Source organism: Prionailurus bengalensis, chromosome B4 (assembly GCF_016509475.1).
Source record: "Prionailurus bengalensis isolate Pbe53 chromosome B4, Fcat_Pben_1.1_paternal_pri, whole genome shotgun sequence".
Taxonomy (NCBI): domain Eukaryota; kingdom Metazoa; phylum Chordata; class Mammalia; order Carnivora; family Felidae; genus Prionailurus; species Prionailurus bengalensis.
Window position 1 is genome coordinate 6995804 of NC_057358.1, and position 25585 is coordinate 7021388.

At 44.6% G+C, this 25585-nt stretch overlaps 1 protein-coding gene across 1 annotated transcript in view; it reads left to right on the top strand.

The window, feature by feature from the left end:
- Positions 1–690: 690 nt before the first annotated feature.
- TAF3 (TATA-box binding protein associated factor 3) overlaps positions 691–25585 on the top strand; it is a 181697-nt gene continuing 156802 nt past the window's right edge. The window contains exons 1-2 of the mRNA XM_043562460.1: positions 691–1059; positions 5933–6175. Of these exons, the coding sequence (XP_043418395.1) occupies positions 894–1059; positions 5933–6175 (409 nt within the window). The 5' untranslated portion in view covers positions 691–893. The remainder of the gene's footprint in view (positions 1060–5932; positions 6176–25585) is intronic.

Below are 25585 nucleotides of genomic sequence, written 5' to 3' on the forward strand. Positions count from 1 at the left end.
CCCCAGTCTCTCCCCCAATCTCTGCTTCATCGATTTAAGGTACTTGTTCAGACTGTGTAGGCAATTGAGTTGTACTGGACCCAGGGGTGGGATGAGAATGAGGCGAGTGATGCAGGAATTCGGGGGGGGGGGGCGGGGGGCAGTCGTTTGGCTTTTTAAAAAATACTATATTAAAATATGACTGATCTTCAGTTTTCTGGTGCTCTCCAAAATTTTGCACCGACGCTAGAGTCTCGCTCGCCTGACTCTAATCTCTGAGCAGCAGGGACTTCATTTAGCCTGTACAGTGGTCAGCAGCAGCACAGGCAAGATCAGATCGGATCAGATCTGCATTTGGGGGAGCACTTCAGTTCCCACGCTCCAAATCCCGCCCCTGCTGCACTCACAACCTCTCGGCTTCCCACTTCTCTCTAACACTCGGATTTCAATTTCCTCTCCTGAGTACCTCTTTCGCCCCGAAACCACTGACCGTCCCCTCTCCCTTCCCCTCCAAGCGAGCCCACCCGGGAAGGCCCCAAGCACCTGCCTCCTCGGGCGCCTCCTCCACCTGCGCTCAGCCCGAGCCGTTTCCTGCATCCTCCCAGGCCCGACAGTCGCTCCCGACACCATCGCTCTGCTCCAACAGGGCGGAGCTTCCTCATTGGCGCGCTCAGCATTCGACTAGTGCTGCCTCGCCCCGGCGACCGTCCAGCGGGAGGCGGAGCGAGTCCAAAATGGCGGCTCTCAGGCTGGCGCGCTCCGTGCTGCTGGCGCTTTGAGGTGGTCGCCAGGGGTCGGGGGGACGATTTCCCCGCCGCGGGGGCCCTAGAGGATGAATCGAGGGCTCTGCTAAGGTTAGGCGGTGGGGGTGGAGAGAGTGGCAGCAAGGGCTGCGGTGGAGTCCACGGAGCGGGATGTGCGAGAGTTACTCCAGGTCGTTGTTGAGGGTCTCGGTGGCGCAGATCTGCCAGGCGCTGGGCTGGGACTCGGTGCAACTCAGCGCCTGCCACCTCCTCACGGACGTGCTGCAGCGCTATCTGCAGCAGTTGGGACGGGGCTGCCATCGGTACTCTGAGCTGTGTGAGTACCGGGCTGGGTGCGGGAGGGCTGCCTCTGGCCAGTCACGAGTGACACCTCCGGTCTTCCCTTCTCTATCTCAGCGTCTCCGAGGTGTTCGTCCTTGTCCCCCTACCCCGAGATCGGGTGTTTTCTCGGGCCTCTGACGCCCCTCGGGTTCCGCTGCCCCTGGAAACTCCAGTCATCGCTCTGGTGCCTCTCCCTCATCCACTAACTTCCCGCCTCCAGCCCGGGACCCCTGTCCCCGCTCTCAGCTCCACACCCTCCCTCACCTCCTCTCTGATCGGAAACAAGCATCGGTCTTTTCCTCACCGTCTCGTTTTTGCTGCGTGTAGAACCACCTCCAGAATGCCTCGCAGCCTCCTTTACTTTGGTCCTTCTCCTCCCTTGCCCGCAAACTACTACAACTAGTTGTCACAGGCGCTCCGTCTACCGGCCGTTTCTTACAAGGCTAGCCATTCTTCAGCTCATAACAACACATACTCGTTGACAGCTCTGCTCCGTTGGGGACACTGCCTCTCCTTTCTGCATCTGCCCGTTTCATAGAGAGCATCTCTGCGCTCGCTTTCCCAAGGCCACCTTTGTCAGTTTCACTTAGATTAACTTTCACTGACTTCTCCGTTACTCATCGATTTCCTCCTTTATGTTTTTAGGTCAGTGGTTATCCAAGTGGGGTAGAGGGAACGCAGGCGATTTACAAGGGTCCCCAGATAGTCTGGGCTGCAGTGTTTGTTTATTTTTTTTTTAAGTGAGTGTCTGGCAGTATTTATAGCTGATGGCGTTTAATAATTCGGAGTATTTAACAGAAACCACGTCGCACTGATGGGAAGTGAAGTGTGTGCGTAGGGGCAAGTACCAGTCACTTCAATTTCAGGTCACTACCCAAAGTGGTAAGCTGGAGAACTGAGTGACGCGTTCCCTGGGATGTTGTGCTTTCTCAAGGAGGTTCCTTCTGAGACTGGAGGATTGAGACCCGCAGACACGCTTTGCTTCTTAGGCCCCAGATTCCATTCCAGCTTCCACGGTACGACCGCAACAAGCCGTCCCCAACACACATCTGCACGTGTCATTTTTTTTTTTTTAACGTTTTATTTATTTTTGAGACAGGGAGAGACAGAGCATGAACGGGGGAGGGTCAGAGAGAGGGAGACGCAGAATCCGAAACAGGCTCCAGGCTCCGAGCCGTCAGCACAGAGCCCGACGCGGGGCTCGAACTCACGGACCGCGAGATCATGACTTGAGCCGAAGTCGGCCGCTTAACCGACTGAGCCACCCAGATGCCTCTACGGGTGTCATTCTTAAAAATATTTTAATTGGTATTCCTTCGGTTACGGGCTGAAAATCTAATAAAACTCTTCAGCAGCACGTGGTTTTCTCTGTGAGCCAGCTTTTTCTTATCTGCTGCTATCCTAATCTCAACCGTGCTGAGCCACCGGCCTCATCCAAAACCGTTTTAAGCTATCCGTTCCTATATAGACACGTGCGGCTTCCTAGAGTGTCCTTCACCCCCCGCCTCTGGCCCCCCAGTAGTACTACTTGTGTTTTGAGACTCACTCACGATTTAAGAAACTCATGTCATCTGCTCCCATAATTCTGTGCATACTCCGGTGTGTTAACATCTTGCTTTGTAATCATCCATGTCTCTCTCTGTGTCTCTCTCTCTCTCTCACCCTTTCCTTTCCTCTCCCCAGGCGACAAATTTATTGCATCTGTGTTCTCGAACCTAGTATGGTGCCATAATTTACTAGGCACCCAGGAAATAAGTGAATGAACTGATAACCTACTACCATAATAGCTATTTAGTCACCTGACTTTTTGAGTTCCAAAGTAATGTATTTTGGGAATGCCTGATTTCACTGATCCCTCTCATCTAAATTTGGAACCGCGAAGTAATAACTCTCTTTCACCCATGTCTTGACAATACTCCGCCAGCACAATACTCTCCTGGCTTTCGCTTCTTTTCCCTCCCTCCCTTCTCCATGGTCCGCGAGACTACTGTTGCGGTCACGCGGAGTCCAGCTTAAGTTTTGGCTACCAAGTTCCCTAAATAAGGGCAGATGTTCTGTATTTTGGGGTGATGAAAATATCCCCTGAATACATAGCTGCCTTTCCTGCCTTCTACACAGAACCAGAACATGCGCTGGCATTGTAAGGAACCAGGTATTCCTCGGTCACCAAGTGATCGTTGTCCTGTGTTAATGTCAACCCCTTTTCTAATTACCCGGTTTGTGTAGTCAGTTTCCTTGCTTTTAGTGAGAATGTGACTATCAGGTTCATTATCCTCCATCATGGTTTTGTGGCTTATTAGCAATGCTGATCCCTGGTATATTTATTAGTTACAGACTTTTTGTTAGGTTCTTTTTCCTACGCTGTGCTAGTTTTAAACTCAAATTTTGTCCTCCAGTTACCACTATGGAGTCTTGTATTCTTTAAATCCTCTAACTCCTCTTTGTCTTTTTGACAACACTGACTGAGGACCGCTAAGAACTGAGCGCTGCGTTGCAGACCTGGATGTTCTAAGGCACAGCCCCTGCCCACAAGGTGGGGACAGGGGTGCAGACTGTGAACAAAACAAACTGGTGGTGTTCGCTCCTTTTTAAAAAATGACTCTCAAGTTACAGCAAGTATCGGAAGTTGCCATTAATTCAACGAATAATGCATTTTAAAATTTCCCTAAGGTAATGATTTCTGAAAGCACGCAGGGCAGATGTTTCTCCGTGCGTTGTATTATGGATTAAGTACGTGCGTGTGCACTGAAAGTAGGTGCTGAATATTTCGGAATGACCCTTCGGGACTAGCACTTGTCACTCACCAATTGCCTGGTATGGGCAGTGAACGCAAAGGGACTGAGGTGAAGGAGAGGTGGGCGTGGGCCGTGGGCTGGGGCAGGATTACTTCCGGGAAGGCTGTGATTTGGAGTGGAGCAGACGCCAGGCCAGAGAAGAGCATAACCTGGGACATCCAGGTCGGATGGAGTGTGATGGGGGGGGCCAGGGAGGTGGCCAGCCTGACACGTGCCGCCGGTTCACTAGGAAGGTGTTACAGGAAAATGGACAGCGGAGTGAGATCCGCTTTGGGAGGGACGGTGAGGGAATGAAGACGTTGGTGGGAAGCACTACATGCTTCCGAGGACGGAAACGGTGTGGTAAGAGCGGTCTTTTAAGAAGACGGCGCTCTCACTGAGTGCAAGGTGCAAGAGAGACTCCAGTGACGAGAACTGGAAGCTGAATGAGAGGGCGATGGTAGGAATAGAGATACAGAAAAAGTTCTGAAATCCGTGGCCCAAAATGGGTTGGGGGGGGGAGGGGGGAGAACCGAAAGGCCCTGGGTTGAAATTGCGAAGCATATGGACGAATTCAAGATGTTCGTTTTTTTCTGGACTGAGGAGAAGAAAGCTTTTCATGGGAATAGAAGGACTATTCTCTTAGCTCATCTTAACCATGTCGTCAAGAGGAAGAATGAATATTGATTTTATTTATCCCTTCTGTTTTCTGCATCATGGGAGTAACTAACCCCTACCTGTAGCGGAATTCAGAGACTACAGAAGTGTTTGAGGTCAGAAGGGAAAGTCTCCCGCTTCCCCCTGTGCCCCGGCGCTCAGCCCCTTCAGCTGTTAATGGTTGGACGCATATCCTTCCGGAACTTTTCTCGTAGGCACGAGCAAGCATGTGTCTAAATTTTTATGAACTTTGGGTTACTTTCATTTTACAGCATGATGTAAGTTCAGACATACTGAGTTTGAAGTGATCATAGATTTCAGTAAAAATAAAAAAATAAATAAATCAACAAACCACTTTTGTAAAGTGAACCTCACCTGAACTTTGTATCTTGTCTTCTAATGACATTTAAATTGTATATATAAATTATCTTTATGATGTAAGTGTTTTCTGTAAATTCTCTTGGATTTAAAAACTTGACTCAGTGGCAAACAGTGGTCTCCCCTCCTCCATGGGGGATACATCCCAAGAACCCCTAAAACCACGAATGCCTAAAACCATGAATGGTACAGAACCCTATGTATATACTATGTTGGGGTTTTTTTTTTTCCTGTACCTACATATCTGTGATGAAGTTTAATTTATGAATTAGACACATTAAAAGAATAACAACAATAACCAATAATAATTAGAACAGTTATAACAGTATATTGCACCAAACGTTATGTGAGTGATCTTTTTCTGTCCCTCAAAGTATCTGAATGTACTGTGCCCACCCTTCTTGTGATGTGAGCTGATAAAATCTGTCCGTGATGCGGAGCAGTGAGGCGAACGACGTAGGTATTGTAGTAGGGGTGGGCCTATTCCTGACCTTCTGATGATAAGTCAGGAGGACGAGCATCTGCTTCCGGACCGCTGGGACTGTGGGTCGCTGAAACCGGAGACAGTGACCCCCGGGATGGGAGGGGAGGAACCAGGGTAGTTCATCCCACAAATACTTACTGTGCGCCAACTATATGCCGGCCACTGTGCTGGGTTCCAGAGAGGCATCAGTGAACAGTGGTGAAAGCGTAGTGGACATCTACTTGGCCCGGGGTGCTAGTTCGATGAAAAATAGTAACATTTACTGAGCATTTGCATTTTGTCAGCCACTGTTCCCCCGTCAACTGCTTCCGATGATGTATTCTGTGCTAGCTGACTGTTAGAATGAATTATCTGGCGGTCAGATCAGATTTCAAGCTGACTTTAGGAATCACCTTTCTGTAAACAGTATGAGGTTTTCTTTAAAATCTATTAAATTCTTTCCCAAAACTCTTAAATATATGTACTGTGTTTGACTCTGAGATACATATGAACGTAATACTTTTTCTTGATATTTAAAAAACAATACTCGTGGAATTTTCTTGAAATAATTTGCGTGGCTTTTGACTTTGTTCCAGATGGCCGAACAGACCCAATTTTGGATGATGTCAGCGAAGCTTTCCAGCTTATGGGGGTTAGTCTTCATGAACTAGAAGACTATATTCACAATATTGAACCTGTCACTTTCCCACATCAAATTCCTTCATTTCCTGTCAGTAAGAACAATGTACTTCAATTTCCTCAACCCGGAAGTAAAGATGCAGAGGAAAGAAAAGAATACATTCCTGATTACATGCCACCCATTGTGTCTTCACAAGAAGGTTTGTGATTTCTTGTTTGTTTCTTACTCCTACATTTGTTAACTATCTTGGTGGGTTTTTAGTCTTCCTAGTTTTCCTGACTGAATTCCATAAAATGCTATGCCAGCGTATAAATTCTAGAAATGTAATCAAAATATTTTAAGGTTATTTACAAATTGGTCTGACATTTAAGCCAACAGACACTTGCACTGGCGGTATGAGGGAGAGCCATGGCACAGGCAAGGTTATGTCTAATGAGGCGTTTATTTCCTCCGTAAATTTTAAGTAGGGAAGAACAGAATGTGATCCCAGAGAGAAGCTTCTCAGTAGATGCATTGTATGGGAACGGGGTATTAAATAAGTCAGAAAACCTCTGCAACAGAAAGGAAAATTGGGGCGGTTCTTTTCCTCGCCTCATTTTCGTAAATGTGAGTTGGATGATACTGGGAACAGTGAAGTGAGTGCATATTCACTAGTGTTACGCAGCGTCAGCTCCATTTTTAAACGATGAGTAGAGGTGTGTGTTGTTTGGCTGTATGAAATTTTTGATTAAAAAGCGTAACAGCTAATGAGGCAGACTAGTTGATCATCGCAGAGCCCCTTCTCCCCTGCGTGGTTTTACATGTTGATCGTGTAGGCTCACTGAGGTTCTGAAGAGATACGTAAGTAGTTCGTGGTCTCGTGCAGGTCGATCGATACGCAATACTGTTTCTTGTAAAAATGGAAAAGTTGCAGTTCATTCCCTTTTTACCCTTACATTTATACCACTTTACCTGCCACCAGCAATGCCCTAAGGTTCCACTTTCTTACAGTTCACTTCTCGTAATCTCCTATTCCACGTCAATGGCATTCTGGAGTGTTCCCCATTTGTTTCAGGGCTAGCTTTAAACTGTTTGACAATCTGTGTGTCAGTGTTGCCTCATTTGAAGAACTGGGCAAAAACTGGCCCTCCACTGTAGAGATTTATCGTGGGCTGGTATGTCATCATCACATACTCTGGATCTTGGGTGCGGCGGCCCTACCGACGAGCGCGGGTGCCGTAATTAAATGCGTGGAGAATGAAGCAGCATATCTGTGCTTGCTGCTAGCTGCGGCCGTGTGAAAATTTGGATAGGGAGGTATCATACTTTTCTTTCTTTCTCCTTTTCTTTCTGTCTCTCTTTCTCTCTTTCTGTCTCTTTCTTTCAGAGTTTTTGTTTATTTCCAGAGGGAGAGAAAGAGCACGAGCAGGGGAGGGGGAGAGAGAGAGGGGAAGAGAGAGAATCCCAAGCAGCCTCCTCGCTGTCCTCAGACAGCGGACAGCTCTGTCCACAGAGCCCCTCCCCGGGCTCGAACCCACAAACCATGAGCTCGTGACCTGAGCCAAAATCAAGAATTAGACACTTAACCGACTGAGCCAGCCAGGTGCCCTGGGAGGTGTCATAGTTTTCTGATAAGAGTTGCTTGGGAAGTTGACTTTGCTTGTCAGCTTAGTACGTCTCCACCACATGGTCTTGGGGATTTAATACCCACTGAAAGCAGGAATCAGTTTCACCGGAATCAGTATCACACAAAGCGTGCCTTCCATACATGTTCTCGAACTGAGTTAAATCTTGAACTTAGAAATGTACACATGCATCTCAGTCATCCCAGCTTCCCTCAGTAACTGTTTAAGATTCTGTCTCCTCCTCACCTTTGAATTTATTTGTATTTGAATCTTACTCTTTATAACCCCCGTGGAAAGTCTGTCCTTGTAAACCCCTCATTCCCTATGGCAGCGTCTTTGATCTCAGAAGCCTGTCTTTGTTACAACTTCTCTAAGCATATATTTGTTTATTTTAAAAATATAACAAATGCATTTCAGTATCAACGTTATCAAAAGAGGGTTTCTTGGGCAGAGGCCCGGTTAGTAGCTGGATTGCAGAGGGTTCCATTTTCACTTCCAGATGTGAATATCAAGGAGGCCTGGAATTTCCTTCTTTGCTGTTGTCACTCATTGTGATTGATTAAGCATCCTAGACATCTTCGTGAAAGCAGCGCTGTTAGTCCATGATGTGCCCTCTTGTGCTTTAAGAGTCATCTTTGAGTGGCTCCGAAATTTTTTAGCGGAAAGGCCACTTAGAAGTACACAAAGTACAGACTTTGGAATTGTGCTCAGAAAACATGAACAGTAATCCAGCGCTGGGAGAGAAGTTAACGTGTCACACAGGAGGAGACTAACGGAGCGGCGCTGGCCTAAGTAGCTGGTACTTAGCGATTGTCTGGACGATGGGTGATCATGGATTTCATACCAGGGGATCCGTGGTAAGGTTGGCCAGCCAGGACTTCGTGCACGCTCAGCTGGCCTGTTTCTGAACAGGAGCTACTATCTTCTCTGTTTAAAACATTCTCGTCCATTTTCTCTGTGCCTTTTGGAGCTTTCTAAATCCATTTTGTGGTTTACGTATCTTTCTGTCTCCTCTTATACCTCCTATTTAATAAATCGCTTAATGTTTCTTCTGGCCTTTTACAGAATGTGGACTCAGATGGACGTTTGATTTATCTTAATCCATGATTCAGGCTCTTCGTTGGTCTGTGCAGAACCTGCGTTTATTCACTTAGAGAGTTACTGAGTCATTTTTAATAATGTAATAAGTCCTATCAAGCTCACTACTGAAAATTAAGCTCAGAACTTTGATAACAGTCAACTCTTAAGTACTTAGTCCCACTTGTTTTATTTTCATAGCATGCAAAGGATACACAAGGAGATTCGTGGTTAGGGATTTTAGATACTGACTTCGATCTGAAATTACTGCAGTAAATTTTTGAGTTTCTCTTCTGGATCATTTGAAGCAAGAAGAGAATCTTACTTCATTTGAAGTTTTAGGCAAAAGAAATTATAAACATTTTAAGAAGAAATAGCATAAGCCTTGAACACTCCCTTTTCAGCTGACAACAATTACACACTCTCCAAGGAGCAGAAATACTGCTGATTCATAAGGTATGCATATGGTTCGTAAGGTTGCAATAAGTGACAGGCAGGACCATAAGATGCTTATCAAACCTTTTCCTCCTGTTCAGGGAAGGGGTATAAAATGCAGTCCTAGAGTTACCATTTTTTAATATAGCCTCCCAAGTCAATTTAATAAATCATTTACAATCTGAAATCTTTCTTTTCCCCACGGGTACAGCCTGTTAGAAAGCCCCTAGTATTCTGGTTCGCGGTGCAGAGGGTGGGATCGTTATTATCACACCTGGGATGATAATGCTTGTTCACCAGGTTGTTTGTTTTCCTTGAGAGCCACAGACAGGGCCAGACTTTGGTCGTAAAATATCATTAGCAAAGTACTGTCAGGAGACGACCCACTTACTGACCCTTCGACTTGGCTCGTGGCGGAGAAGCACCACCCTGCCGCGGCGGGGGTGCTCTGGCGAGGGGTAGGGACAGGTGCCGGTACGGACATCGTGGGCCCCGGGGAGCCACCCAGCTGCTCATTGAGTTTATCGTCTTACCAGGTCGCCGTGCCTTTCGGAACTTTCCGTTCATCATCTGTAAAATAGGCTTAGGAATATCTACCTCGTGGACGCTCGTGAGGATTAAGTGACAGGTTCTGTGAGTCATTTGTATAGAATCGGACATGAGACACAGACGCAGCAGCGTGAGCTCTCTTCCCATTTCACCTTCCTGACTCTTAAGCAGTTTGCAGGTGAAATCCGATCCACATTTGTGAAGTGAGTCTGCAATCAGGATAAATCTAGAATAGTGTTCACCATGGGCTTAGGGGCCGAGGGAATGCACACCTGAGAGCTAGGCCGGGGTGGATGCCTGGCTGAGGAGCGAGTGGACCGTGGCACGGAGATGATGCAGGAGGAGATGATACGGAGGGAGTTTTTGCCTGCTGTATCCAGTTCGATGTTTAGAAATGAGACCGCTTTGAAAATGTTTTTTAAATGCACACTGCGCTTGGACTGTTACAGTTCTGATGGCCGGTACCTGTGTTTTATCCAAGAACATTCTCTCCTCCGCTTGCCATACACATTTGCAGATTCACATGAGTAACGTACTTTTTGCTCCCTGTTCTGGTGTGCTGAGCAGCGTCTGAAAATAGCATCTTCTGCCGGAGTCGTTGTTGGGTTCTGAGTGCGGTGACTAGATCAGCTGGTCTGTGAGAGTCTTCTAGGTGGTCTGTTGATGGATTCCTCATACCTGTGTGACGACAGGAGAAATGGAAACAATTTACTGGGCTTTGCTTATGGCAAGAAACGTATCCATCTGAACTTAAACTTGGTAAAGATACTATACCGTTGCCGCTTTTAGGGTTTCTATTTTTAAAAATTTCTAAGTCGACTTTATTCTTTTTTTTTTTTTTTTTAATGTTTTTTATTTATTTTTGAGACAGAGAGAGACAGAGCATGAACAGGGGAGGGTCAGAGAGAGAGGGAGACACAGAATCCGAAGCAGGCTCCAGGCTCTGAGCTGTCAGCACAGAGCCCGACGCGGGGCTCGAACTCAGGGACCATGAGATCATGACCTGAGCCGAAGTCGGACGCTTAACCGACTGAGCCACCCAGGCACCCCAACTTTATTCTTTAGAATAGTCTTACATTTACCTAAAAATTGAGAAGATACGGACAGAGTTCCCTTATATCCTATACCCAGTTTCCCCTGTTATTTTTTAATGTTTATTTATTTATTTATTTTGACTGGGGGGTGTGTGTGCATGTGTGTGCACACGCGAGTGGGGGAGGGGGAGGGAGAGAGAGTCCCAAGCAGGCTCCACGCTGTCAGCACAGAGCCCAGTGCAGGGCTTGATCCCGTGAACTGTGAGATCATGACCTGAGCCAAAATCGAGAGTCGGACACTTAAGCGACCACCCAGGCGCCCCTCCCCTGTTATTATTCTTACGTTAGTGTGCTACATTTGTTATAATCAATGAGCCAGTATTGATACATTATTCTTAACTAAAATCCATTATCTTTAGTTTTTACCTAACGTCCTTTTTATGTGCCAGGGCCCCCATCCGGGATACCCATTATTTTATTGTCATGTCTTGTTGGCTCTTGTTGGCTGTGACTTTCTTAGACTTTCCCTGTTTTCGATGACCCTGACCGTTTCGAGGAGTACCAGTCAGATATATTATAGGATGCCCCTTTATTGGAATTCGAGGTGTTTCTCATGATCAGACTGGGTTACTAGTTTTGGAGAGGAAGACTCCATTGTCATTACACTGTATCACTGTGGACATGATTTATCAGTGTCAGCGTTGACCTTGATCACCTGGCCGAGGTAGTGTCTGTGCAGTTTCTCCCCTTGAAGTTACTCCCCACCCCATGCTGTCCTCTTTGGCAAGAAGTTGCCCTGTGCAGCCCACACATAAGGAGTTGGGAGTTATATGCCCCTCCCTGAAGGTGGAGTATCTCCATCCATGAAACTCTTCCGCAGAAATTATTTGGAGCCCTTTTGATGTGTCTCTTCTTCCCCAGAGGTGCCTGGTTTTAGTATGAAGTCCTTTTAAAAAATAACGTTTACAAGTTTAAAATAATTAACAAAAGTAACAAATGTGTTGAAAAATTAACTATTGCCCAAGTATATTAAAGGGTTTTTTAAAAAATGTTTGTTTATTTATTTATTTATTTATTTATTTTGAGAGAGAGAGAGAGAGCGAGAGAGAGCATTCTTGCAGGGGTGGAACAGAGGTGGGGGGTGGGGGGGAGAGAAAGAATCCTAAGCAGGCTCTGCTCCTCCAGCACAGAGCCCGACTCGGGGCCCAAACCCATAAACCGTGAGATCGTGACCTGAGCCAAAATCAAGAGTCAGGCGCTCAACCAACCGAGGCACCCAGGCACTCCAACCAAGTGTATTAAGTTTATAATAAAAGGTCCTGCTCAGTTCCCTTATACTCCCGTTTCCCAAGAGTAATCTTGTTTAACAAGCATGAATCCTTCTAGATCTTTTCACGTGAGACGTTGTGACTCCTTAAGTCAAAATTCTGCGTCTGACACCTACCATTTATTTCTCAAGCTGCTGGAGTCTGACTTCTGCTCCCATCCCTTTCTTGAAACAGCCTTCACTGAGATCACCAATTACTACCTAAATGCCTGACCTAAATGAAATTGTTTGTCCTACCTGCTCTTTTTTGGGAGGAGAGGTAGCTTCATGAATTATTGTAAGGCAAATACCTTTTAAATCATGTCCCAGTTCAGGGCGCCTGGGTGGCTTGGTCGGTTAAGCGTCTGACTTCGGCTCAGGTCATGATCTCACGGTCCGTGAGTTTGAGCCCCTCGTCGGGCTCTGTGCTGATGGCTCAGAGCCTGGAGCCTGTTTCAGATTCTGTGTCTCCCTCTCTCTCTGCCCCTCCCCTGTTCACACTCTGTCTCTCACTGTCTCAAAAATAAATAAACGTGGGGCGCCTGGGTGGCGCAGTCGGTTAAGCGTCCGACTTCAGCCAGGTCACGATCTCACGGTCCGTGAGTTTGAGCCCCGCGTCGGGCTCTGGGCTGATGGCTCAGAGCCTGGAGCCTGTTTCCGATTCTGTGTCTCCCTCTCTCTCTGCCCCTCCCCCGTTCATGCTCTGTCTCTCTCTGTCCCAAAAATAAATAAACGTTGAAAAAAAAAATTTTTTTTTTAAAAATAAATAAACGTTAAAAAAAATAATAATAAATAAATAAATAAATAAATAAATCATGTCCCAGTTCAAGACATGAAACCCTGCCAGCTACCCCACAAGCTCCTCCCAACCCCGTGGGCCCAACTGCAGTCACAGTCCCTCGTCCGTCCCCCAGAAGTGACCACTGGGCTACCCCTTGTAGGCATTACTTCCTGCTTGTCTTTAGTTTTATCCGTGAAATGTGTGTCCCTAGGTCCTTTAGGTTAATTGCTTCACCCTCCTCCTAAAATGTTACGTGCCTTTTCAGTCTCTTTGCATCTTTCAGGTCCCCCAACCCTTGCCCCTGCCAAATCCCTTTCTTTTTCTTACCGTTTCATTTACTTGTTGAGGAATCTGGGTCATTTGACCAGAGCGATTTCCCACAGTGGATTTTGCTGATCGTGTGCTCATAGCGCAGTTCAGCGTGTTTTTGCGCACTGGCAGCGAGAATCTGAGGATTAATCAGACCCCGGTTCAATACTTTGGGCAAGATACATGGACTGTTGTGCTCCTTCGCCAGGAGGCCGATAACGCCTCGTTTTCACTTGCTCGATGTTAGCAGCGTCGGTTGATGCCTGATGCCCGGTGCGAGCATTAATCCCTTAGGAGTTGCAAGGTAGCGATATGCTATCACTTCGTTTTTATTTCATTCTCTCGGTAGAATAATGTCATGGGGGAAGCCTTTCCCTCCTTCACTGTTTAGTTACTTGGTGGTACAGCTCATCCAGGGAAAGGAAGGTAAATGCTTGAAGGTGAAATGCTCTTTCATTTTGTATACCCAGTTCTCAAGACAATGAGTTGGTCCCTTTATCATCCATAGAGGACCGATTAGTTATTTTTTTAAAATATCATTATGAACTCACAGTTTTAAACATACCTGGTAGGTTTCTTCCTTTCCAAGACTTCCCGTATTGCAGCTCGATTGTCCCATCTTTGGCCAGCGGCGGCTTCTTCATTCTGGCTTCTGAATCCTTCTCACGTGACGCTAGTAGCCTTCCGTAGCGTCCTTGCAGCCTCGCGTATCACAGTGTTTTCGGCTTAGCTTGTATGTTCTTGTCCCACAGTTGCAATCATTTTCCAGGGAGAAATGGTATTTCAAGTCCATAATCTGGGTACAAGGAGTACTTGTTACTACTGGTCATTGTTTCTAGGCAGTAGGTAAATACGTATACTCAAAAATGTATGTATCGGTGTATGTGGATAGACGGAGAACAGGTAGGGAGCCTCATGAGTTCGTGCAGATATTTGCAACTCAGATTCAGGCCAATGGGGTGTTTTACTGTCAGGTCAGTAGATGCTCTTGTCCATAACTAGTACTCTGGTTCCCAGGGAGAAACAAGAGGATATAATCAGAACATTCCAAAGTATTCCTCTCCCGTATCCTAGATGACACGTATGGCGGTGACACTAACACTGTCCTTCATGATGACCGAAACAGGTTCCAATTTGGGTTTGTCTGTTTGTTTTGCTCATGCAGTCCTACGATTGCACCATATACACACTGTCAGACCACACAGCTACTTTCTTGAATTCCGTCACCTCATTTCTTAGTTTTTCTAATTTTGATTTATGTTCTTTCGTGTCTTTTAGACCATTTAAAAATAGTACGATAAGTGTTTTCATCTGGTTTTTGAGGATGTTTCTCGTGAACTTTCGTCGTCTGTAGGGATGTTGTTTTGGTGATTTAATCTCCTTTTTCTTATAGAAATGGGGTGTGTGAATGTAGTTTTTCTGAATGTTGGGAAGGAAGTCCCCAGTGCTCCCTCTTCCGGTGTTGGGTGTAAGTGCTCAGAAAAGGCAGCTTGCTTTCTGAGACTTGCGATTTTCTTAACTGCTCTGATTTGGATCTTCTCTTTTCCGTGATGCCAGTCTTCCTTTTCTGCTCAGTCGTGGTGTGGTCCTAGCAGGTTTCTTCTCGCAGGCTCTGTCCTGGACGGAGCAGTGAAGGGGTGGATTTGAAACCTCTGGGCCCAGCCTCCGGCAGCCTCTGCAGATCTTGTCTGGGCTCCTGTCCCCCGCCCCCTGCCTGTCCCCATCCTGGAAGCAGTCACACCCATCGCAGCTTCTGGGCACATTCAGTCTCTGTGCCTTTCATGGGCTCATCTAATGTTGCTCCCCTACCTCTAAGATGTTGGTGCTCCTAAAATTTTATTCTTGACCTATTGCTTTTCTCACTTTATATGGTTTCAGTGTGTGATCTAATCTACTTTCATGGTTTTGACAACCAGCTGTGTACGATGACTCCCCAAACTCGCACCCTACTACACCTGTCAGACTCTTCACCTTTCAGACTCTACACCTGTCAGACTCTACACCTTTCCGACTCCAGCTGTCAGGTGGCCGTTTCCACGTTTCCCACGGGCACCTCAGATCGCTATGCCAAAGGCTGCACACGTTATGTCACTCTTACTACACGTGTACTCTTTATTTTTTAAAAATGTTTATTTTTGAGAGCGCGAGTGGGGGAGGGGCAGGGAGGGCTGGGGGGCCAGAGGATCCGAAGCGGGCTCTGCGCTGACAGCGGCGAGCCCGACATGGGGCTCAAACTCGCAAACCGTGAGATCACCACCTGAGCCTGTGGGACGCTCAACCGACTGAGCCAGCCAGGTGCCCCCACGCTTGTATGCTCTCTGTTGGTGGCACATCTAACACCTCGTCACTCAAGCTCGAAATGTGTCTTTGACCCCTTCCCTCATTCTGTTTCTTCATTTCCCATAACCAGTCCTGCTAATTTTATTCCTTTGTTTAAACCTTTATCTTTTGTCTGAACTGGCCTTATCTTCCACAACAAACTGTTCAACAAGAAGTAAGTTTATTCCACGGCATAAAACACTTTGTCAGCTTCCTGCCTCTTACGGTCACAGAGAACAACCCTTTTTCTCAAGGAGAACCAGTCATGTTGATGGGGGAGCCATGGCTTATTGCATCCGAAGTGAAAATAGCTTTAATGGTGTAGAGGGGGCGCCTGGGTGGCTCAGTCAGTTATGCGTCTGACTTCGGCTCAGGTCATGATCTCACCGTTCGTGGGTTCGAGCCCCGCATCGGGCTCTGTGCTGAGAGCCCAGAGCCTGGATCCTGCTTCAGATCCTGTGTCTTCCTCTCTCTCTGACCCTCCCCCACTCGTGCTCTGTCTCCCTGTGTCTCAAAAATAAAAAAAATAAACATTAAAAAAAATTTTAATCATGTAGAGAAAGATGTTTATTCTCTCACAGTTTGGATCACTTAATGAATAGAAGAAAGTTAATGAGGACATTTGTACTGTTTTTCAGATGCCAAAATACTAATATTTGGGTTTAGTTGAAAATAGAAAAATAAAGGCAGCCTTCAGATGATTTATCTTAGATATCCCGTGATGTATTCGTAAGCATCATCTCATTTCTTCTTGAAACGGCCCCTGACGGCAGATGCTAGTTTCATTCCCACTTTACAGAGGAGAAATTAAAGCCCAAAAAAGGGGTGCGTTAAGTTACATCGCCTCAAGGTACGCCGTGGATGGGGAGCAGAGCTCGATTAGGATTTAGCTGACTTTGTTCAGTGCCGTCCTTCTGGGCACCGCCCGCGGGTCGAGTCCTACACGAGAACTGGGATTGAAGGTGGATGGATAAGATGTCCCTTCCTGCCCGCTCCTGGCCTTTCTTTCTGTGGTTCCTGGAAATCTCTGCTTGGGTCGGACACTCCTAAGTGGAGAGGTACCATCGTCAAGCCGGTTTTCTTAGCGGACGGGCTTGCGGAGTTTCTTCTGGCCCCGAAGTCCAGCCTCACGTCTGAGTCCTCCTCGAGTAGGCCACGGCCCTTCCCTTAACACTCAGCTGTTTTCCCCTGCCACCTGGCAGGGCTGGAGGGCAGGGGTCTGGGCCAGGTTTATCCTGTGTGTCCAGGGCCATTAACTGGGTGCACTGTGTTGCTCGTTCTCCTTGGTTCTACAGCAGCTGAGCCAGCGGGTTGCGTCTGAAGTGTTGTCAAGGGCTGACACTTGGTGACTTCCCCATGACGTTCAAATCACAGGTCTCTTGGTGAAAACCTAGGTAAGGCCTCTGAAATCAGACTTCTGTCCGGTTTGCATGGTGGTTTCTTGCCCCCGATAGCTTCAGGCTTTCATCTCCAGGATCACAAACTTGCTTTTATTTCCCCAAAGGAGCTGTGGGCCTGCGTATCTTTACTCAGGCTGGTTCCGAGCTCCCCTCCCTCGCCACGCTCCTGTGGTGTCCGTGTAACGTGTATCTCCACCTCACGCTTCGTGTGTTATTGGTTTTACTGGTCTCGAGAACTTACCACCGGTCTTGCTTCCTCTTTAAATCCTACACTCATTCTGCATTCCGCCTTTTATCGCGTGAACCTCAAGTCCTATGACGAGGCCTGAGAGGTAAATTCAGGACGCGGACAAAGTTACTGCCGTCTTTCGGGAAGCTTCTTCAGGATGATGGGGAAGCTGTGTCAAGACGTAGCTTGTCCAAAGTAACCCAGCTGTTAAGTAGCAGAAATGACAGTCACATCCCAGGTTTCTTAGTCTCAGCGTCATCTGTTACCCTGGTATTGTTCTCGGAACATAGGTATAAAAACAGAAACGTTTGTCTTGTGACTCTTCAACTTTTTCTCTTTTCCTTTCAAATTGATCTCTGGAGTCTGGTTACTTGAGAAAAAGTCATGTTTTGATATCTTATTTGATTTTTTTATTCATGGTACTTTTCCTGCTTATTATTGTTACCCTTAGGAATGGTTTTTATCTGCAGCATAAAGATTAAAGTAGGTTTTTTAAAAAAATTTTTAATGTTTATTTTTGAGAGAGAGAGACAGAGACAGAGTATGAGCAGGGAGGGTCAGAGAAAGAGGGAGACGCAGAATCTGAAGCAGGCTCCAGGCTCTGAGCTGTCAGCATAGAGCCCGACGCGGGGCTCGAACTCAGGAGCCATGAGATCATGACCTGAGCTGAAGTCGGAGGCTTAACTGACTGAGCCACCAGGGTGCCCCGGGTTAAAGTAGGTTTTTAAAGATAATGGGTATTTCTGGCTGTGGACTCATACCGGTAAAATTATCCCTCAGATAGACATGTTTACGTTTCAAGAAAGAATAAAAGTACCATCATACCCAGATATGATAGACTATAATTTATAGTGGACATGGTCAAATTTTTCTTCCCTTGTTCAGCTTTTTTTTTTTTTCTGTAAACTGTCTGGATTTGTAAAAATAAGAACACATTTCCAATATTACAGTAAAATAGTTTTTATGTTTCTAAATCAACAAAATAATCATATAAGATGTCTTAGAAACATTAAGTATTTTAACATTTGCTTCCTATTTTCCCCTTGCAGGCAACCAGAACAACAACAACAAAAAAGATTTTGCGGGTTTTTTTTTTTTCCCCTAGATTTTAAAATTTCCGGAAGTTTAACATCTCTCTTATCCATAGTTACCTTTTTTGGAAAATTTCCCCCATTAACAGGTGTGTGTATGTGTGTGTGTTAAGGAAAGGAGGTCGTCAGGCACAGGGTTATAGATGTTCCGTGGCTGACTTGGCGTGAGACCCTAAAGTTAGTGCTTTAGTTACAAGTTAGGATTTATTCTGTCTTGCCCTCCTGAATTTGAATCTTCTCAGGACAGTGCAGTAATTGCATTTTATTTAACTAATTACCTGCTCTAAGTACATAAACCTTTCCTATTTCTTTTTTTTTTTTTTTAATTTTTTTAAGTTTATTTGTTTTGACAGAGACAGAGACAGCACAAGTCGGGGAGGGGCAGAGAGCGAGGGAGAGAGAGAGAATCCCAAGCAGGCTCTGCACTGTCAGCCCAGAGTCCAATGCAGGGCTCGAACTCACAAAGCCCCAAGATCATGACCTGAGCTGAAACCAAGAGTCTGATGCTTAACCGACTGAGCCACCCAGGCACCCCAGAGCTTTCCTATTTCTGTTAAAGTGAAATAAAGCTATTTCCTTCATTTACAGTGCTTATATACTGATCTTGTGTCACTGGTACTAAAGGGGAATCAAAATCACTTTTTTATTCATTCATGCAGTTGTGGACAGTCTCCTGTATGTCAGGCGTGTTGCTTATTTCTGGAGATACAGAGGTGAATGAAAAAGAAAGGGCCTTCTTTTCCTTCCTAGAGCTTCCAATCTATGTGGAGGAGGAAAGATTGGGCTAATATTTACGTAGGATTTTATTTTTTATTTTATTTTTAATTTTTTTAATGTTTATTTTTGAGACAGAGACAGAGTGTGAGCAGAGGAGGGGCAGAGAGAGAGAGAGAGAGAGAGAGAGAGAGAGAGAGAATCTGAAGCAGGCTCCAGACTCCAAGCTGTCAGCACAGAGCCCAACGCGGGGCTCAAACTCACGAACCATGAGATCATGATCGGAGCCCAAGTGAGATGCCCAACTGACTGAGCCACCCAGCCGCCCCTACGTAGGATTTTAAATTATAATATGGTATATCTACCCAGTATTCTATAAGGAATGAGGGAATCGATGGATATTTTTCAGTAGCTGGGACAAGCTGGGACAATTTCGAGCAGTAAATTCTGGTGAGAAGTGTAGACTCGAGAGAGGAGGCTGTGGGAAAAGAGTGTTGTTGATGAGCTCGTTGTAATCATCCAAGGGAAATATGATGGGGCTTGAATTCTGGCTGGTGAACATGAGGTGCAGAGGCAGGGGCAGGTTCCAGAGCTCTTGGATGGATGGGATTTGGTGATAGACTGTGGAGAATATGATAGAGAGAGGAGCCAAGGCTTCAAGCTTGGGAGCCTGGGTAGGAAGTCCAGATATCCGGGTCTTAAACAGAAGGGCCTGATCAGGAGTTAAAATTTAGAATGGATCTCCTATCCCTCCGGCAATGGCCGAACATAACCATGTATTTTTGAAAAAGAGGGATAGGGTAGAGTTCAAACTGTATAATCTGTCATGAACCTGAGACACGGCATGCTTTGTTGCTTGTTAAGGGCTGTGCATACACCTCCTTTAAAAAAGGCTAGATTTACTTTCTTACTGTTATTATTTCTAGTTTACTTATGGAGTTCCCACCATAAGTAAGGCACCATACTAGGGGTACAAAGGCTCCCCCTTCATTGACGTCAGATGCAGGGAGTATTTTTAACCATGACCCTGTCTGTGTTTGTAGGATACTGAATTAATGTTCTTTGCGTTCTTAGAACAGAAATTGCTGGAAAACACTTAACATTAGTTTTTTTGATTAAAAGATTAAACATTAAGTTTTTGTTTATTATTCGGGACTTGAAGTTAGATACATTTGTACAGTGGTGCCTGATGTTCACTTTAGTCACAGGATATTTGACTTCCGAAAATTCATAACTTGGAATTTCATTGAAGTATGACAATTTGAAGCCATTCTTTTTTTCTTTTTTTACTTCCAAATGGAGCTTGCCTACTCACTTTTTCCTCTCTCCTGGTTGCCACATTTATAAAATGGGAATAGTACCCAACTTTGGATTGTTACAAATGAACGAGAAAAAGGTTACCTCCTATGGTAGGTCTTCAATAGGATCTTCGAACCCGCTTTCCTGAAGATCTCAGCGCCAAGCAAAATGGTGGTCACGCCGTTATATCCAGAAACAGAAAGCACTTGTAGTGCAGTCACATTTGTGACGGCGTCCACCCTCGTTCTGTGTAGCGTGGGAATCCCGGCCGGGCGTGTGGAGTGCTGTGGCAGAGAGCAGGCGCGGCTCCCCTCTGCCAGGGGGGCTTCCCTACGTTCTGCTGCAGGGCGAGCTTGTTCCGGCTGGCGTGGAGTCACTGACCCTGAAGGCGGTAGCATAACTGGACATTTCATCATTAGCTTTGAGGGGGAAGAGAATGACACCTGCGGAGATGCAGCGTGTATGGGCCAGGTCTCTGCCGTGATCTTTCACACTTCTGTGTGTCTCTTGCATTGGTTTTTAGCGGTAACACTTTAGTTGTACGGATCTACGTTTATAGTAACTTCGAATCAACGTTTTCTAACCCTTAGACGTATTCGAGAATCTCATTTTAGATATTTGACTGTAGTTATTTGCGTCTAATCTTACAGCAGTAATTTCCCTCTTTTTTTTTTTTTTTTTTTTTTGTCATGAGCACTGTGATGTTATGTGATAGTGTTGTTTAATTGTTGCTGTTTGTGCTAATACACTGCCATGTGCACAATCAGCACTCATTAATTATTTCTCATCCGGGCAATCAGACGAATTTAAACTTATAATTCATTTTTTATCAAGTATTAGTAGTAAAAAGTAATGTTCAAATATACTGGGCAATATTTAATTATCATCCATTTTATTCTTGCTGCGGACCGCAAGTTCCACAGCCTAAAGAATACTGATTTCTTTTTTTTAATGCGAAAGTTCAGTAGGTGGCACTATTTCCTTTTCTGTTAGTGTTAATGAATATCCAATTAAATGCCAAAAAACATTTTCAAAGTCTTAAGAAAAACCATACAACTTAAAACCATTGCTGGCTTGTTTTAGAAAGAAAAATAACAACGGTGTTAATAATTTCGCTTCCGTGCAACTTTGTTGGAGCAGTCACCTATGAACATATTTAATATTTATTTTCCTTAAGGAAACTTTTGTATCCAGAGAAGAATTCCTTTTATCATTTAGCAGAAGCCTTATGTTATCTTTTCTGAAACTAGATTTCCTTTTTTTAAAATGTGAAATTATTATCCCTTAGTATCTACTTTCCTTCCATGTTTTCGTTTTTAAACCTGATCTTCAAAGCCCCATCAGAGGATACTCACTTTCAAAATGAAAGCGCTTTGCGTGATTTAACGTAACAGTTTTCCTTACTTTTCAGCGCACGCATCCCTTTTGTAGTGGCGAAGAGAATATTTGGTTAGTTAAAATAATTAATGCAATTTTCTTTTACTCTGTTTATTCAACATTATTTGTGTTCTGCTTTTTTAGCTTAACATTTCCTTTTTTCTATGTTGTGTGTTTTCCTTTTTTCTATGCATTTTACATCTACTATTTTTTAAGAATGTAACCTTGATTTTCTTAGCCATTCTTTTACTTTCAGACACCTTTAAGTTTTTAAATACTACAGTCTTTTTGCTTCTTTTCGTTTGTATTAGTTCCTTATGATAAATTCCCAAGGTAGGAGTTTTTAGGTAAAAGGTATAAACAAATTTATGGATTTTGACGTGTATCACATGTTGCTGTTCACAAGAATTGGGTCATTTTACGATGCCATAATGAATGTATATGATCATACCGGTTTCCTGGCATCTCACTGGAATTGAATTTCAAAGTATAGTTTTTTTTTTGTTTTTTTTTTTTTTTACAAACTTAGAACTAAGAAAAATAATCTCCCACTGGCACGTAACCACTATTACCACGATACGGCCTCCAAGTCTGTGTATACGTATGCATGTGTGTGCACACATACTCATTTTAGCGTAGTTTGTCATAGCATATAATTTTACATCGTGTATTTTTTCCTTAAATGAATTCCCCCACGATGCTAGCCATTAAATTAAATAGGCTTCTGTTTGCTAGACAGTAGGAGTGAACAGGAAGTATATAGAGTAGACTTGAGTGATTTGGTTTGGGTGATTCTGTCAGTCACAGTGGGGTGTGCACAAACAGTAGGTTTGGAATAGGATGGTTGTATGGCGATAACGCAACGTCGTTAGGTATTTTGATTTGCTATACTTAGCGAATATCTATGAGTATGTGCCTCATAGCAGTTAGCTCTTCCGGGAGAGAGGGATAGTGGGCGAGGTTTCTTCTGAAATAAAGATGAGTATCATTCCGCATTGCTAGATAGTCTTTATGAGCATTATTTTAAAAGACTGTTTGGGGCGCCTGGGTGGCGCAGTCGGTTGAGCGTCCGACTTCAGCCAGGTCACGATCTCGCAGTCCGTGAGTTCGAGCCCCGCGTCGGGCTCTGGGCTGCTGGCTCGGAGCCTGGAGCCTGTTTCCGATTCTGTGTCTCCCTCTCTCTCTGCCCCTCGCCCCTTCATGCTCTGTCTCTCTCTGTCCCAAAAATAAAAATAAAAATAAAAATTAAAAAAAAAAAAAAAAAAAAAAGACTGTTTGACGGGCTACCCCCTTGTGCTGAAGATTTAGGCCTCTTCTAAGTTTTAACTTCTGTAAATGTCACTGCAATAAAAACTTTCGTTCGTACAGTTTTCTCAATATTTCAGATCATTTCTCATGATGAAGCTTTAGAAAGTTTGATTACTGAGTTAAAGAGAATGAAGTGTAAACACATCTTTAAAATAAAATTCCTCTATTGTATCAATTCATAGCACCTCTAGTACTAGAGATTCCCCATTTTACTACATCTTTCACTTAAAATAACATTTCTAATTTCATAGATGATTTTATGCACATTAACATTTTGTAACATTTCTTTATTTTTGAGAAAGAGACAGAGTGTGAGAGGGAGAGGGAGACACAGAATCGGAAGCAGGTTCCAGGCTCTGAGCTGTCGGCACAGAACCCGACATGGGACTCGCACCCATGAACTGGGAGATCGTGACCTGAGCCGAAGTCGGATGCTTAACTGACCGAGCCACCCAGGCGCCCCGCACATTTAAAATGTTTAATTCGTGTGGTATTAACATTTAACATAATTCGAGAAAAAGTGTTCTTAACCTTTGGTGTATTATTAGAGTTGATTGGCTCCAAGGTTTTGAGTTTTATTTTTGAGCAGTTCTTACTCTTTGAAAGCATTGGCATTCCATGATATTTATTCTTTCTTAGAGGCTTTCAAAAGAACAAAGAAAGAATTTACTTTTTAAATAAGTTGAATAAAACACATTCTATCTTGTCATTGCCATGTGGGTCTATTGAACTCTTATAAATCTAAGTTACATTGTACATTCTTATAGATTATATTTTCCTGTATCTTGAAACATTTGGCTGTTTTAGCACCATAAGAATTATTTTATTTTATTATGACTCATCATTGCTCATCAATTATTCCCAACTATGCTAAAAAGAATGATGGAATCGCCTAGATGAGGATGATGCAATAATGAAATATATTGTTGTACTTCATTTTTCTAATTGTGGGACCAGAGTATTATATTCTACCTCAAGAATGTATTAGAGAGGACTGGAAACTACTGTTAGTTTTTATTATTGTTTCTACTTTAGTTAGTTAATATACAGTGCCATATTGGTTTCAAAAGTAGAATTCAGTGATTCATCATTTACATACAACACCCAGCGCTCGTGGCAACAAGTGCCCTCCTTAATGCCCAGCCCCCATCTAGCACATCACCTACCCACCACCTGCCTTCAACCTTTCGTTTATTCTCTGTCGTTAAGAGTCTCTTGTGGTTTGTTTCCTTTCGTCTCTCTTTCCTCCCCCTTCCCATATGTTCATCTGTTTTGTTTCTTAGATTCCAGATATGAGTGAAATCATGATATTTGTCTTCCTCTGATTGACTTATTTTGCTTAGCATAATACATTCTAGCTCCATCCACGTCGTTGCAAATGGCAAGATTTCATCTTGTTGATGGCTGAGTAATATTCCATTGTATGTGTACCGCAGGGTCTTTGTCCGTGCATCCTTTGATGGGCATTTGGGCTGTCTCCATAGTTTGACTAGTGTTGACATTTTGTTCTACTTTTCGATTGCATTGAATGTAGTTGGGGAAGAGAAAAACTGACATGGTTTACACTTATTAGAGAAATCAAAAATAAATGCAAAGAGTTAGCAACATCTCTGTCCTCTGATGATGATGATGAAGACAAAGAAGGAGGAGGAAGAGAAGGAGAAGAAATAGTTTTACTGTATAAAAGAAACCTCAGATTCTGGGTCTTCAGATAATAATGTGCTCAATGAGGTGTGCCTGGGTGGCTCAGTCAGTTGGGTGTCTGACTTTTGATTTTGGCTCAGGTCTTGATCCCAGGATGGTGGGATTGCGCCCCACATCGGGCTCACTGCTGACCATGAGCCTGCTTGGGAGTCTCTCTCTCTCTCTCTCTCTCTCTCTCTCTCTCTCTCTCTAAATTAAAAAAAAAAATGTGCCCAATGAATTTTCAACTCAGAATTGACAACTCAACAATATTTCTCAGGACAAGCAAAACGGTTTTCTTATCCAGTTCGTTGTTCATCGGGAAGGGCTTCAGGATGCAATGCTTTTGTGACAAGAACCAAGGCCAGTCTGTTTCGCTAAAAGGATGTGCGACAATAATTTTTCACTTTCATGCTCTTATGCACTAAAATTTACGTGCTACTGAGAGTTTGCTGTGTTTAAATCCTTACTACAACTTCTAACAAACTAGTTTTCACTATCCTTTTATTCTTGCTTCTGTAAAGTATGTGTGAAATGACTTGAAAATAAAAAGATTCCATCGGACCCGGATGCCAAATGCTAATAGCTGTTTTTCCTGATGTGCTGAGGGTTAAAGTAAAAAATAGTTGTCAGGTTTCACGGCACTGTTACATTTTAACACTTCTTTTTAGCGTGCAACCCTAATTACGTCCGACAGACACAAGTGGGAATAGTTCGAAGGAAATGGTAGCGCTGGACCAATCGGCAGTGGCCTGAAAACCTCAGGAAGTCCCAGTGCCACGGTAAAGGAGCAAAACTCACTTTTCATTTCCTCTCCCGTGCGGGGCGTTCAGATTAACTTTAAAGGGGGCCGGGATGTAGGTCGGAGACGCTGTCTAGAGCTGAGTGTTACCTGCGCGTGGAGCCCATCTCAGCGGGCGCCTCGTCATCGGCTCGCAGACCTTTCCCAGTCCCTCGGCGGCCGCGGGGTATCGTGTTGCAAGTTAAATATGAAACAGGGACACGCTCGGGTTTGCACTGAAAGCATTGCTTGGAGTTCAGCTTCCAGCGAACTGGTTCGTGTGCTCGCTGGCCTTCCAGCCGGCTCTGTCGGG